This window comes from Osmerus eperlanus, chromosome 5, assembly GCF_963692335.1.
Source record: "Osmerus eperlanus chromosome 5, fOsmEpe2.1, whole genome shotgun sequence".
Taxonomy (NCBI): Eukaryota; Metazoa; Chordata; class Actinopteri; order Osmeriformes; family Osmeridae; genus Osmerus; species Osmerus eperlanus.
The window spans coordinates 4,991,434-5,007,522 of NC_085022.1; the positions used below are offsets into that span (position 1 = coordinate 4,991,434).

At 41.1% G+C, this 16,089-nt stretch overlaps 1 protein-coding gene across 1 annotated transcript in view; it reads left to right on the plus strand.

Moving 5' to 3' along the window:
- tmtc3 (transmembrane O-mannosyltransferase targeting cadherins 3) overlaps nt 1-13,237 on the plus strand; it is a 30,146-nt gene extending 16,909 nt beyond the window's left edge. The window contains exons 5-14 of the mRNA XM_062461332.1: nt 990-1,105; nt 1,429-1,601; nt 3,048-3,300; nt 6,417-6,565; nt 6,809-6,929; nt 7,173-7,284; nt 8,652-8,755; nt 9,642-9,811; nt 10,744-10,970; nt 11,903-13,237. Of these exons, the coding sequence (XP_062317316.1) occupies nt 990-1,105; nt 1,429-1,601; nt 3,048-3,300; nt 6,417-6,565; nt 6,809-6,929; nt 7,173-7,284; nt 8,652-8,755; nt 9,642-9,811; nt 10,744-10,970; nt 11,903-12,771 (2,294 nt within the window). The 3' untranslated portion in view covers nt 12,772-13,237. The remainder of the gene's footprint in view (nt 1-989; nt 1,106-1,428; nt 1,602-3,047; nt 3,301-6,416; nt 6,566-6,808; nt 6,930-7,172; nt 7,285-8,651; nt 8,756-9,641; nt 9,812-10,743; nt 10,971-11,902) is intronic.
- Nucleotides 13,238-16,089: the final 2,852 nt, after the last annotated feature.

Genomic DNA, 16,089 nt, shown 5'->3' on the forward strand with positions numbered 1-16,089 from the left:
GGGTAATGAAGCGCATGACTAAACATGTTACATTTTCCTCCAACCTTCTTCCTCGTGCCAGTGTCCTTCGTGACACCCCTCGTGAGAAACAAGTTTAATGTCAACAGCCTTCTCATATTCAAACCAGTCGTCTCAGTTCCTGGAAAAAAACCTGTTCCAGGGTATGTGTGGGGGCAGGCTGCTGTGTTGAGAAATCGGATGTATCACCACTTATCACCCCCTTATCACCTCTTTGGATGATAAGGGGGTGGCAGGAGGTAGATGTAGGGTGGCGTGGAGGGACAGTGTGACCCGATGCCAAGTTATGATAACATTGTAGTTTAAAGGTCCCATGGCATGCTGTTTTTGGATGCTTTTATATAGGCCTTAGAGGTCCCCTAATACTGTATCTGAAGTCTCTTTCCCAAAATTCAGCTTTGTAAGCTTTGCAAGCCATGATGTCTCTCGAGGAAAAAACTATATCGCGCTCACACGGTCGTAGCTCATTTTCTCATTGGTGGGCCAAATTCTCTGTGCGGGCAAAGCAGAGAAAGGGGAGGTAACCTTTCCCCTTATGACGACATAAGGGGAAGATTTTCCAGATTGGAGCATTTGAGCTTTCATTTTCTCAAAGGCGGAGAAGAATACCCAGGGCTTGGTTTACACCTATCAATTTTTTTGCCACTGGGGGACCAAAGTCAGGCTAGGGGAACTCATATTAATGTCAAGTAACCTCATAAAGTGACATTTTCATGCCATGGGACCCTAAATAATGCCTATTTTATTCATATTAATATAATTGAATGAAATGCACTATAATGTATAGGGTTTTTCCTGGCTCAAAATTAGGCTTCGGTGATTACTGTACTGTGGAGCCGAAACATGCACAGCTAAACTACCGTGCTATCATAGTTTACGTATACACTACAAAGCACACCACACACTGCTTTGAGATGATCCTTTGGGGCAAAGCAATTCACTCACTCTTTTTCCTCTCTGCCTCTCTTCAGTTTGGACCCCTATTGCTCTGACTGTGGTCCTGGTGGCTGCAGCCACACTTTGTAAAGAGCAGGGTATCACTGTTATTGGCATCTGCTGTGTCCACGAGGTGTTTGTTGCACAAGGGGTAAGACCTGTATTCTTGCTTACTGTCAATATGAGCATAGGGTGAATGTAGCCCTAATGTAGCATAATTTTATTAAAAATAAAATGGACGAAGGAAATTAGCTGTTGGACTTGTTCCTCTATTATGGAAATGTGTTCCTCTCTGTTTCTTTCCATGCAAGGACATGAGTTCAAGTCATGATCAGGAATTATTTATCATTGTCACAAGTAAACATCTGTGAAATGAAAGATACATTTTCAGACAGCTCACACCGTTTATGTTCTCTCCATTATTCTGCCCCCCCCCTCCCCTCTCTATTCTATTCTGTTCTCATGCTCTTTCAGTTCACTCTGCCCATACTTGTAGACACTCTACTACAGGTACTTCGGGGGAAAGATGGTTTCCCCTATGCAGTCCTGCAGACACTCCTCAAGCTTATCATTCTCATTATCAGCACGTTACTGCTGGTTATCATCCGTGTCCAGGTCATCCAATCACAGCTCCCTGTTTTTACCAGGTGGGTGACAGCACAAATACAATACACGGAAAACAATCAGGCTACCTACAGGCTACAACAGTGGGAAATTAGCTGTAAAAAAAACAAACATACACAAACCCTGAGTACATCACCCGTAGCATCATCAATCTCTGGTAGCTCCCTGACCTTTTAATGAGTTGAATATCAAAACATCCTGCTCACTTACAAAATGACACAACCGGATCTACTATCTGTGCTCCTTCGCATTCCCTTCGATGCTCCTAAGCTGGTTGTCCTCGACCTGTAAAAGGGAGTTATCTCAGCACCAGGGGTGCTAGGCAATTCAACAAGGCTCTGGAATGACCCGTGACCCAGGCTTCACATGGTCTTGATCCTTTCTACACCTGAACCTTACACCAGTCTGTCCTATTTAATAGAGCGTGGGTTACAAATGAAATTCAAAAAGGCCTGTTCCAGTATGTCCTGACTTGATTTGTTTATGTTGTTTTTTTGTCTGTCCTAAGGCAACTTGGAATATTTTAAAAAGAGTTGAACAACTTTTTTTGGTTATAGTCATGCCCTAATGCCTGAGATAAAAAAACGGATTTATTCTGTGACGATGCCAAAATGGAGTGAATGCTGAGCTGTTGCCATAGGCTACTGTAGATTACTTTTCCCATGTGAATGTGCTAAGGCAGTCACCACTGCCTATTGAAGAATGTGGGAGGTCTTATGCAACACAAACATTTCACTTATAGGCTATAGCTATAAGTGACATTTCACAATGGGTTTCTTTTGGACTGCAACTAATGGTATAAAACATGTTTTTCAGACTCTAGGTGAAAACCTAAATGCAAGTAGTACCCAAGTCGTCCTCCAAACCAAATTTTTTTCTGGTGTTTCATGGGAGAGTATCAGTGTTCTTTTAAGGAATGTGCGCAGATTTAAGTTGATGGCATTTCATGACGAAGATAACATTCCTAAAGATTTCCTCTTATTTTAATCTTTTCCCTGTAATCCGCTGCCTGTCTCCAGATTGTATCACATCATTTTGTGTTATCAGAACAACAGGAAGCATAGCAAGCTAGACATAATAATGATTAACCACACAATGCACCACACTACATTTTTATTGCATGCGAGTTGTTACAAATTTGAACTCAATAGTTTTGCCAAAGGAAGTCAATGTGGTAGTCCTCCTAGCCATACTGTGACAACTGATTAGAAAGCACATTGGCAATGAAGCCAGCCACATCCACAAGAGGTATTTTCCCATGGCCCAAACAACCAAAACACCAGCTTGATACAAATTAAGCATCTCAAAATAACCCTCTTCCTCATCCCCTCATTTTCTAATGAAACACTATAAGAGATGTACAGAGATCAAGGGTCTTTATACTATATTGCATTTTTATATTCCTACCATTCTTATGCTTGATACACCCACACATCACATTTCCACTCATCCTCTTCTCCTGCCTCCAGGTTTGATAACCCTGCAGCCGTCAGTCCTGCGCCTACCAGGCAGCTAACCTTCAACTACTTGCTGCCCGTCAATGCATGGTTGTTGCTCAACCCCTCTGAGCTCTGCTGTGACTGGACCATGGGCACCATCCCACTGGTGGAGTCACCCCTGGACCTGCGGAACATGGCCACCCTGGCGTTCTACATCCTCCTGGGTCTGCTGGCCTACCACAGCCTGCGTTACAGCCACAGCTCCTCCAAGACTGTCATCATGGTAAGGGAAAAGGGAGGGCTACGGATCAGTGGACAAGTTCTTGTCTTCTCTTTGGCTCTAAAAGGATTACTCTTCCTAAATCTTCCTTCTGATATTTAGATGTTCAGATGACGGTTTAAAGTAGATTCCTGTACGGGTATATTGAACTTTGTGATGTCTGCTGCGCCGTCTGCGCTCTTGTTTGTTTTATAGTCAACGACGTTTGCTTAGTCTTAAGTAGCGTAATGTTGAAGGTGCAACCTTCATGTTGAAGTCGTTTTTTTTCCTTAATCCTGGCAGCTACTCTCGTGTTATTCCTTATTCCAAGTGTGCATCCAAATCATCTGGAAAGGTTATTGGGACGTTTTAGATGGACGGTAGATTTGTTGTACAATGCATCTTGGTACCACGTTTCTCTTTTGATGCCACAGCTTTAACACATTTCTCGAATGTTTACAAAGTCAATATTTGTCCTCGCATTGCAAGTATTTTTTTATTTTTTATTTTTTATGCCTGACCCACCAATATAAGTGTTGTTGTCTTACTCAACAGATAGCCTCTTTCTCGTTCCTAGATCAGTACGAATAATGTTCTCCTTTGAATGACCCCCTTTTGCAGATTTAATGCCATTGAAAGTTCAGTGTGAACGCCGGCATACACTCTATTCTCTGTCTTCCCTTAGAGAAACAGGGGTACTCAATCCCCCAAGTCTTGTGCAACAGTCCCATGACTTTCAAAAGGGGGTGAGTGAACTTCCTCACACTGTTGCTTTTAACCTTGCGGACAGTGAGGGAGAACAACTACAAATCAACAGTAGTGAAAAAATGACCTGAAGTTCTGTTGAACAGGTTCTATGAGGATATGAAATTGCATAGGCCGTGACAGTCTTATTTTATTACAACTTCTTTTTTAAAATCCTTCCCCCAAAAAGCGAAATGCTTTCGAAAGGAAACACTGTTTGGAGTTTGTTCACTTTGACAATAGGTGAGTATTGTATGAAGGGGCACGTGACAAAATAGGTTGTGACAATCGGTTGATAGTTAAAAATATAGTCTAACTTGATCATGTGATTTTTCAGCAGACCTGGAGAAGTGTTGGCCTGTTTGTATGTAGACTGTTTTGGTTGCTATTGGTGAAAGAAGAACCAGGGACATTTATTATGTCTTAACTGCATGACTTGATGCTCTTAAATTATCAGTAAATGCGTAGGACAAGTAAATCATACGGCAAACCCAAAAAAAGGTATGCAAGTTTATTTGGAGATTTCTCATGTCCACAAAAATGTTGGAGGAGTTCACCCAGGAGCTTATAGAAAAGTGTCGGCTAAATGAATAAATGTAAATTGAAATGAACCAAGTATAAAAACACCCATCAATTTTTGGTCAAAATTCTCTCAAGAAAGTAAAATTATTTATAAATGTGAATAATCCATATTAGCTGCAGTGACTATGAATAGATGATGACCTACTATATGCTAATTGAACTTGTCTGTGTTGGACAACAAGGATTTGACAGATATCATTATCTGGATAGTTCAGTCCGGGGCTTAAAGAAATGCTGAGGTTGCACCACATGACTTGTTCACTTACCTTTTTATTTTTACTCTTTTTATTTGGTAACCTTTTACAAACACCTGCTGGAGGTAGTCTCTTAAAAACTGTCCTTTTTGTTCAGACCATGCTCCAGTGTAGTTTAATTGTTCATCCTTGTGTGTGTGTGGTAGCGTGTGTGGTAGCAGTGTTTTCAGACTCCCAGTAAGGTTGACTTTGGATCATGGATGTTTCCAAGCGATGAAAATGGACCAAAAACATGAATTGATAATAAAGTATTGCGTTCTTTCGGCCCTGTATCTTGTTTTAGTGGTCAAAAGATCCATAAAACACACCCCATCGCCGACAATCCTCAGAAGCCATCGCCAAAAGCAATCCCTGTGATGTGAAATTATGAGGTTAACAGTTGCCTAGTCGTGAATTTATGGCAGTGAAGGATTGATTTGTATCTTATGAGACCATCTTGTTCTCACCCTTTAAGTGTTTTCTCTAAATTATGTTAGAGGAGCTGGAGCTTTTTATGTATCAAGTTGAAGAATTCAAGAATACACAATAAAGACTGATGATTCACATCAACGTCACAACACAGACATCTAGCCAAACAATCATGACTACAGGAGACTGGTACAGGAACACTCAATTTATAACAGTTGGTTACAAGAAAATGTTATTTGCAAAGTGTAATTAGGTTCAGCCAACACGAAAGTCATCAGAGGACAGTGTGTGCAACCAAAATCACCCTTGAATCTCTGACAGACAGTGACGACATTGCTACTCTGTAACTTGGCTGGATCAAAGTGACATAAAGGAAACAGACTAATATCCTGGAAAGTTGTGTAGTTGCTGAAGTCCATGGAAAATCCTAACCTTGGAGTGTGAGCCTGAGCGTGTGCACTGTCTAAACAAAATAGGGGCTGAGAAGTTAGGGTCCAAGGACATGTGCTAGCAGATTAGCACAAATATGGGAATGTTATGCAAAAGAAATCCTTAGGATCTTTACATGGACATTTTCAGGAATTGATGTTGATAAACAATCATTTGAAACTTTTGGAGTTACATATGTGCGCGTCTTGTTTTCCATGTCAGGTCACGTGCACCTGTGGTTGGAGAGGTATTTATGTTGAAATAGCGATAATATTTACTTTTTTTGGATGTTTTGTATTAATGCGGGTTGTATTGGTCTATTCAGATGAACAATATTTTGTATACTTGTACAGCATTTACAGATGACTGATTTTTAGGAGCACAGTACATCAGTTTTTGAACATAATTACCTCTTGACCACAAGTTTGGCCTCCCGGGTGTGACTATGCCTTTCACACATCACAATGCCAATTTGGCACAGTCAAAAGTCAACACCGATTTCGAAGCGGAACATTTTGTTGGACTACATACTGCACACCTCTCTGTTCAGCGTTCGATGTTCAGTACATCAGAATTCTGTTTTTTTTTATTAAATCTTTTTAAAAACAGACACCGACAACAGTATTCTTTCTGTTATCCTACTGACATATTTAGTTTATGTAGCAAAAAAGAATGGCTATGTTAATTCAATTTAGTTTAATCCTCGTTTCCCCCCCTCCACAGGCCCTTTCTTTGATTGTGCTTCCTTTCATCCCTGCATCCAACCTCTTCTTCCCTGTGGGCTTTGTAGTGGCAGAGAGGGTACTCTATGTTCCCAGCATGGGATTCTGTGTGCTTGTGGCACATGGATTTAGGATTGTCTCCAATAAAGGGTGAGTACAAGGCCAATACACTTCCGTTTTGATTAATACAGAAAGTTCAAAGCCCTTATAAAATACTTTAGCAGGCCACGCTCATTTATTTATTTTTGAGGGGTATCAGATAATGTTAGGCTAGGTTAATGTGAAAGTTATTGTACAATTTTACCAATACAGACAATATCTACCAAAACAGACAATATTAGGTGTTGTCTTCTATTGTTAACTGTATGTGCAACATGTCTATTGATTTCACAGATACATGAAGAGGATCTCGTGGTTGATGATAGGCGTGCTTCTTGCAACGCATGCGGTCAAAACATTCAACAGGAACTGGGACTGGGAGACTGAGTACACGCTGTTTACATCTGCACTCAAAGTAGGTGTAGGTCTTTTCTGGACATGAACAGCTACACAACTTTCAATTTATATTTGCTCACCTCCCAGAGCAATGTTTTCCAAATTACTCCCATAAATATTTTTGTACTCACTCGGTAGCCGGATAATTCATCTTTGTCGTCAACCTGAGACAGATCAATCTGTGTGGTTTTTATGTGATTGCAGATATTTAGCAAAAAAAGTATCTTGATCTTAGGTTTGCTTCCTCTCGCCCCTCCCTCAGGTCAACAAGAATAATGCCAAGTTATGGAACAATGTTGGCCATGCTCTGGAAAATCAAAACAGTTATGAGAAAGCCTTGAGATTTTTCCTTCAGGCTACTCGGGTCCAGCCAGGTAAGAAAGTAATAATGGATTTATCATTATCATCTGCCTCAAAGCAAACCTTAGAACTTGGATATCTTAAGCGGTGGTTGATACAGGATGACTTCACCGTCTCAAAGGTGATACTTCAGTGCCTCAAATTGTGTTCTGTTATTTTGGCTGAACTTGCTATCAAAAACCAGTTTTTGATAAGATCGCAACAATCACAGGGAAGGTATGTGTAGTCATCTCATTGTTGTTCTTCAAGTCTCATTTATATTATTACTGGCCTTGATGTTCCATAGTTCCCATTTTAGGCGTGTGAAAAGGACAAATCAAATCAGTTCATCTGAAAAAAGAACAGAAAAAATATAGGGATTAGCCAAGTAATAAAAGGGAACAATGATAATTAACTGGGCTGACATTCAACAGCATCAGCACTGTGTGGAGAATGTGGGGTGAGCGGTGTTGGTCTCTGTTCTGACTGAGAAAGAAAATGTATGTAAAGAGTAAATACTGTTCAAGTATCCATTTGGCCATTTAATTGGATCTCTGCACCCTCTTAGATTGTGATGTCTCCAAGTTATATTACTCTCAGCGTTGTATTTCCTGAATTGAGAGACGAGGACAGTGTATGAAGAGGACTTTAATGACGATGTTACAGACTTTAGTCTTTCTCTCTGAGCTCCTACACAGTTCAGACTGTATCACAAGAAGCAAGTGGAGAAACAGTGGCCCAGAACAGTGGCTTCTCAACATTGTATGGTTCATGTAATAGGACTGAATAAGAGATACAATTCAAATGTATAGTCTGTGAAGCAATAGGTTTTAAGGACCTGTATGAAGTTTATTTTAATAGTTTGAGTAGGTAGTGTGTTGACAATATAATTTGGGCAGGGAGGCAGGATTGCGACTTGTTAGACATAAAACCTGTCCTGGTAACGGACTCAATATATTCTCAAAATGTCTTTCTGGTTCACCACTCAAGTGGTGTTTTTCCAAGATTAACTCTGTAAACACATTAACGGACAAGGATTTCCTGGTTCACTTATCTTTAGTTGTCCATTTTGCTTTTCATAACATCAATAGTTTCTAACATTTAACTGTAGGTCACAGGTTCCCGCAGGCAACTGTTTACATTTTTATTTCGTTTTTTTATGTAAATATGTATTTTGTGTGTGTGTGTGTTATTAGTTTGCAGTACTGATGGCTTATTCAATTCCGATATGTAAATTGGTTATGCCTTTTGGTTGTTTCCTAAACAGTTCCATAGATCAGATCTGGTGTCTAACCTCGACCTGACCCTGTACTTTTTATCCTGGCTTGACAGCAGGAAACATGTCTGTTCTGGGTAAGGGCTTCTTTTTCTAACCTTTGTTCCCCATGGCATGTCCTCACAGATGACATTGGGGCTCATATGAATGTCGGAAGGACATACAAGAACCTAAACAAATCAAAAGAAGCTGAAGACGCCTACCTTGTTGCCAAATCCCTCATGCCACAGGTATGTGACAAGACCACACACACGTGCACGCATTTAAATGAAATATCTGTGTTGTGTTTGCTGTTCTCAAGGAGGACTGCAGAATACCCTGTCCTCCTTTGAAAGTCTTGATAGATGGCTGCTTCTAGCGTCAGAGAAACAGTGTGCATATTGTTCATTGTGCTTGGGGCCTGCTTTAAGACCAAAGTGTCAGTTGCATTTAACTTGTTTAATCTCCACAGTTGACAGATTATTGATTACCACAGCAAATTACGTTTTGACAATTTAACCTAGTGTTTTTAACCCTCTTGTGTATCTTAAATGTATTGATATCCCTGAATAGTCTCTATAATCCTGAGTGGTGTGGTGCAACAGCCACAACCGTCACCTCTGAAACAATCAAGGTCGCTAGGAGGACTATTTGATGCATACCCTCATTCATCAATTCAAGAAAACATAAGATTTAGGGCTAATCCTAGAAAATTCCCTATACCATGTCCCAACAAGCCCTTGTGTACCTACTGCTATGCAATTAGTCAAAGGTCACTTGAACACAAAAATGAGGTAAACTATTTGATGACATAGTCTAAGGACTGAGACTTCAGATTTAAAGACTTTGCGGTTAGCAAATGAATGCATCATATAAATGTTCATGTAAAAATAACATCAAACAGACAGTGCCTTGCTTGTGTATGTGTGCAAGACTGCATGTCTCAATAATCGTACTTAAGTGTTCACTGCAGTGAGGGCTCCCAAGCCGGTTGTAGTTGGATATAAGTCTCCAGAGTTTAGTCAACCACCTTTGAGAGAGAGAGAGAGAGATTTTTATTCATTAGTGTCATATGAAAAGTGAATAGAGTTGTATCACATGTTGCTATCAAAAACAGACCCTTATTTGCCTTGACAGATTATTCCAGGAAAGAAGTATGCCACGCGGGTGGCGCCCAACCACCTGAACGTGTACATCAACCTGGCCAATCTGATCCGGACTAATGACTCACGCCTGGAAGAGGCTGACCAACTCTATCGACAGGCCATCAGCATGAGGCCTGACTTTAAACAAGCCTACATCAGCAGGCAAGGCACACTGCATCATTTTTTTCTACATATTTCACATTTTCAGTTTGTGAATCTAAGATCCTGGATGTGTCTGATTAAAAGCATCTTTAAAGGCACACAATTGGTACATAATGTGCAGGTTGTGTAGTCTAACTATCTAGCCTAGATTTTTTTTTATCCCTACATAACCTTACATTTCATCGGAATTGTTTCATAGGTATTGCGAGCAAACCACCTCAGCAAGTCAGTACAGTTTCCTTATAACCTTGAAAAAAACAACAACCTACATCACAATCCATGAATGTTTTACCTGATTAACTTTCAGTAGTATGAGCAATAATCGTTTGATATCATACAATTATAACTTTTTTCAATTATATATATTTTTTTAATAATTATTCTAAAAAAGGGATTATCAAGTATTTTGTTTTATTCTTTAGTGTTTCTCTGAAATTATGACACCTTTGTTCAGTGGTTTAACCGTTGTTCACCCCAGCTGGGAAAGCAGAATTACTTCTGGCTGATGTCTTGTGTACACAGAGCATGAGGAATGTGCCACTTTCAACACAACCCAACCTCGTATTGTGAAAAAACATTGTTGCTCCTATTTGACCTTATCATAGGCAAGGTGTTGATGTTCACAGCATCGACTTCCTCATTCGAATGTCGTGAGGCATGAATGCCACAGATGCACCGTGTGATACTGGTTTGACTTTATAATGACTTAAAAAAATGAGTTTGTGTCTTTTTTTTTATTTTTATGGTAACGGTAGAGTACCTCGGTTGAATACATCATAAATTCACACTATGGTTCTGCAGTTTTGTACCTTTTTTACTGTATTTTTGCAATTATAAGACCACACTTGACAAGGCGGTTTTTTTCCCCTCCAGATCCATAGCATCTGATATATTTCTCTGTTTGACCCTCTTTGGCATCTTTCTGAACATAGAGGGGAGCTGCTTCTGAAGATGAACAAGCCTACGGAGGCGAGGGAGGCCTACCTCAGAGCCCTGGAGCTGGACCACACTAACGCGGACCTGTGGTACAACTTGGCAATCGTCAACATTGAGATGAAGGAACCATCGGAGGCACTGAAGAACTTCAACCACGCGCTAGAGCTTAACTCTCGTCACAAGCTGGCCCTATTTAACTCTGCCTTGCTCATGCAAGAGTCTGGTGAGTTGGCATAAACCACAAATCCTGGGTTTTACAGAAGGATTGACGCAAAGTCATTTTGAAATTTGTTTGGATATTCAGTTAAATTCAGGGTGACATTTTATTGATATTGTCACAATGAAACCTAATCCCAGGTCTTAATGTGCTGAGGTGAAGGGATTAGCGAGAAAAATATGATTTCAGGTCATTGCCTGCCCAATTGCTTAGTCATCACTCAAAAACTTAAGAAAGTGGTTATCTGAGTAGGGTGTGGTTTCTTGGAAGAAGACTCCCCAACAGTTGTAGACAGGCAGCACTATGTTTTTTTTCTTGGCAGAGATGTTTTCTCAACAAAGTTCACTGTCCTGATGCTGCCTCTCTCGTAGGTGTGTTGACCAAAGCTCTTTTTTCACCAGCTGCTATTCTCTAAAACCAGATAACCCCCCCCCCCTCCCCTCCATTTCAACCTTAGCCTATTAGCACTCCCCCAAATGTTCCACGCTTCACCTGAATTGTAAGAACCTTATTTATTAGGTAAGGCGTACCTCCTGTGCGATTAAGTGCGATTGTTGACTTAGGTCTCTCTCAACTCTATGTGGCTCGTCAATCATGTGTTAGCACTGTAATTGCACACTCCCCATTTTTTATATTATCAATCTTAATATAGGTTATGTCAAGTTCAGAAGGTTTGTTTCGTTGCTTTATTTATTGACGAGTTTTACAGAATGACATACCCTATATAAGGCTTTTGTACGCCTACTGCAGACAACCTGTCGTTACGTTTTTCAAAACGATAAATCAAGCTTTTTTTGTGCCTCTGGGTAACTGCGCCTCACCGTCTCTTAGTGCCCACGCCTCTTTATTCACGATAATTGCAAAAACTCATCCATATGGTTAAGGCACAACTTGATTCTTAGTTTTAGTTTTAGGATAAAACCTTGCCTGTGCTGCAGGTGAGCCCAGGCTTCGTCCGGAGGCCAACCGCCGTTTCCTCATGTACGTGGAAGAGGAACCAGACGACGCCAATGGCTACTTCAACCTTGGCATGCTCGCCATGGATGCCAACGAGAACACGGAGGCCGAGCGCTGGATGCGCAAGGCCATACGGCTGCAAACGGGATTCCGCAGCGCGCTCTTCAACCTGGCGCTGCTGTACTCGCAGGCCAAGCGGGAGCTGGAGGCGCTGCCTGTGCTCGACGAGCTACTGCGTCACCACCCCGAGCACGTCAAAGGCCTGATCCTCAAAGGAGACATCCTGATGAACCACAAGAAGGACACCGGGGGTGCCAAGGCATGCTTCGAGCACATCCTGCGCATGGACCCCACCAATGTTCAAGGCAAGCACAATCTGTGCGTGGTCTTCTTTGAGGAGCGCGACCTGGCCCGTGCCGAGCGCTGCCTGGAGGAGACTCTTGCCATGGCGCCTCACGAGGAGTACGTGCGCCGGCACCTGAGCATCGTGCGCAACAAGATGGCGGCTTTGAGCGCAGCGGGGCATCCACTTAGCCCCGCAGAGGGCGCCACCGTACCAGCAAAGGAAGAGCTGGAGGCCCGACAAAAGGTGGAGCAGGAAGAGGACAAGGAAGGGAGGGGAACCACTGACGCTAGGGAGGGGGCCATGAGTGAGAAGAATGCACGGAAATCCGCTTCTGTGGGGACCCTCAGAGATGCAGGAGAGGATAAATCAGAACACCTGGAAGGCAGCCAGGCAGACAAGCGGACTAAGAGTAAATCCACAAAAGAGATTAAGGACATAGAAAAGAAAAGGGCGGCAGCCCTAAAGAGACTGGAAGAGATTGAGCGCATATTGAGCGGTGATTAACCCCATTTAAACCCAAGACTGCTTTTTTTTTTTATAGAGCTATTCACAGCTCCAGAATGAGATTTAGTTGTCATGAACAAACCCCATTTCATGCATGCTTTTTATTCTTTTGTTTTGTTGATGTGTGAATAGTTTAATGCCATACTAACAAACAGTTTGAACTCTAATCACCAAAATTAAAGGGAAACTTGTTTTGGAAACTGGTTTATTTACTCTAAGCCGCTTAAGGGGTGAACCACAAGTAATCTATTTAATGGCTATAATATCAGTCACGGATGCAAAGCTGCGAGTGCTGAATGTTTGCATTTGTAGCTATTTATACTTTTTGTTATGTCAGATGGATGCCCTTGTGTATCACTGGATTTATTATAATTTTCCAAATGTGCTTTTTAGTTTTCTTCTGTGTGTGTTTGTTTTTATTGAATGATTGTATTCCAAACAATTAAAGGAAATGACGTTTACTCTAGCCCCACTTCAGACAGGATGGTCTGTGTTAACGTACGTACATGAAAATAACTCGCACCACCTCACTGAAGCTTCTGCTCTGTCACATTACAGCAGGCCCCTAGACCCTTAGTGTGAATGCCGAGCTTCTGTTTTCTATTTCTACTCCCTAATATCATCTGTGTTTCCTACTCTTGCGGTGGTGTGGGTGCACAGGCTCCTTCTTTGATTAAGATAACTTACACCCCATCCGTCAAAGCCCCATACATCCAACCATACCCCGGGGCACACTGGCAATGCTCTTCTTCAGTGTTTCTTCTGGCTCCCTGCTGATGGCACGTTGGTCTCAACATTTCAGTTCTGGTCTGTGCCTGTTCTGTTTGGGGACTGTGACACATGCAAAACCGACTCTCTACTCGCATTGCACCCCCCACCCTACCACCATGCCCCAGGCTGTGTCATGGGGTTCATCTCATCTACCAGGGCTCCTTCTGCTCACTGGCTGATTTCACAGCACACTTGCACTGAAGATACTTCCTTTTCTCAGCTTGTTGAGCTTCCACGCCCTTGGATTTTTAAGATGCACAGAAAACACCCAGCTGACACACACACACACACACACACACAGAATGTAGAAAGATCCTCCAGAACATGTTCTCTTTATCTAAATATTTCTTTCTTGGGAACAGTGTTATGACTCCTGAAATTGTTACAAACCTCACAACGATTCATTTGTTCTCTTTCAATGTCTGTAGCAGGGTTTGTTACACAATAATCACTGAGTCGAATGCAGTAGCAACTGTCTCTGTTTAGCCAGTCTGTTAATGCTACAGTGCAGTGTCATATTATTCCACTTTCATTTTTATGTAGTGAACCTAAGTGGTGAGCAGTTAACTGTCCATAATCACTATGGTGGAAACTAAACAGTTTATGACTAGCACTACAGTGTTGTTAGTTTTTTTTTTTCTTCTGTCCACTTCTTAAATAAGCAGCCAAAAGAATGTGTATCATGTTGGTGGGGAGTTTTTGTATAGATGATTATGTCAATTATTTATTATTTTTACATGCACTGTGATCTCTTCATACTGTAATTGCTTCTGACTTACCCTAAATTGTTTGCCACTTGGCATGTTCTTGAAAATGACCGGTACCATTTACCCCCCCTGCATCGTTGTTGACGTGCATTGTGCATATCCATACCAGTAGTAACATTTTAAATACCATATCCATCACTTGACCTATCTATGTTTACTTAGTTTGTATCTATGTTTATTTGATGAAGAGGATGATTTATTTTACAATATAGCATTTTTTTGTAATCGTAACCACAAGTTTGGCTCGCAAAGGCGTGGTGGTCAGGTGAAATGATATCAAATAAAGGTGGTTGACAAAAAACAAAAACAAAATATTTTGATGTCAGACTGTGTTCACATGCAGGGGGGGCTTTCATCTACATCCAGCAGTTGTGATTGTTGCTCCAGCAGTTTTCTGCATATGACTTCAGCACAATGACTATCTATTGGTAATACTGTAATTTCTACCATCAATACATTGCCGCACATGCTACTAATTCTACAGCTTGCATAGTATGTATTACTGCAGGCAGTATACATAGAATACTACCTGTTTTGGGACATATTACTTTGTCATATTATCAAACCTTAAACTGTATACTTGTATCGATCCTGTATTATCTTCCATTCAAAGTCTTTTTGCCATGCAGCGGATTGGGAGTTATATAGGAGGGTAGGCTGGCTTTTAAGATGTGGGGTTTACACAGAATTAACTAAATTGAACGTGGTACTCCTGATTTCATAATGCCAATGCACACACGTTCGAGGTTCTCAGCAAACTCTTTTAGAAGTGAACTCTTGTGGATTTAAAATACTACATACTACCCTTGAAGTAAAACATTGCTCCCATAGTGAACATTTTAAAATGAACTGTTTCATTTTCTTTACATTTAAGATTAAAATAACTTAAAATAACAATTATCAACTGGGAGGTTAATGTGTGAATTCTTTTATTTTTATTCAATTATTCAGTATTATTGCCTTTTTTTCTCAAAAAGGTTGGCCACAACACATCACAATTAAATAACCCTGTGGCAATGTGTGCTAAAATCAGCATTGAGAAGTCTGAGAAGACAAAACGACATCAGACATGACATGTACATGCAATGTACAATTCATACTATATAGTGTCGAAAGGCACTTGTAGGTCACATTTTATTGCTTGACAGCCAAAAGCACCTAAGTGCACATTTGAAAGGCATCCAGCTGCACCCACACAGGGATGGTTATCATTAACTCCATCGTAACATGTGTGCATTCAGCGTGTGCCTTCAACATTTGTGTGGTCAGGCTGATGTGCACAAAATGAATAAAAAATATTTATAATCCTTAGAGGAAATGTAATCCTTCCACAGTTGTCTTTCTGTCCTCCTACCATGTAATCCCTTTACTATAATTGCTGATGAATGGTGTGTTTGTTAGGTCTTAACAATTAAGATAAATGTTTTGGGGATTTAGTCCACATCGCCTCCCACATCATCTGTTGTTTCGATCTAGCTTCCGGCGTCAACCAAATAAAATGAGGAAACACTTATACCTGGATACACCCAAATCTTGGTATAATCTTGTCCACAGAATGTGAGGCTTCTGGACTTTGTGTCACAGCAAGTGGTAGGATCATAACTCAGAAGACATGCCATTTGCATACATTCTCATTTGGTTCTGTGATTGTGGGACATGTTACAGGAGGAACAAGGAGACATGGTTAAGGACTGTGTTGAGTGCTGTTAACACTGAATGACCTGCAGCCTAGCGAGCGAAGGACCAGGGAGATGGTGGTGGAGATCCAGAGCTCCATGGA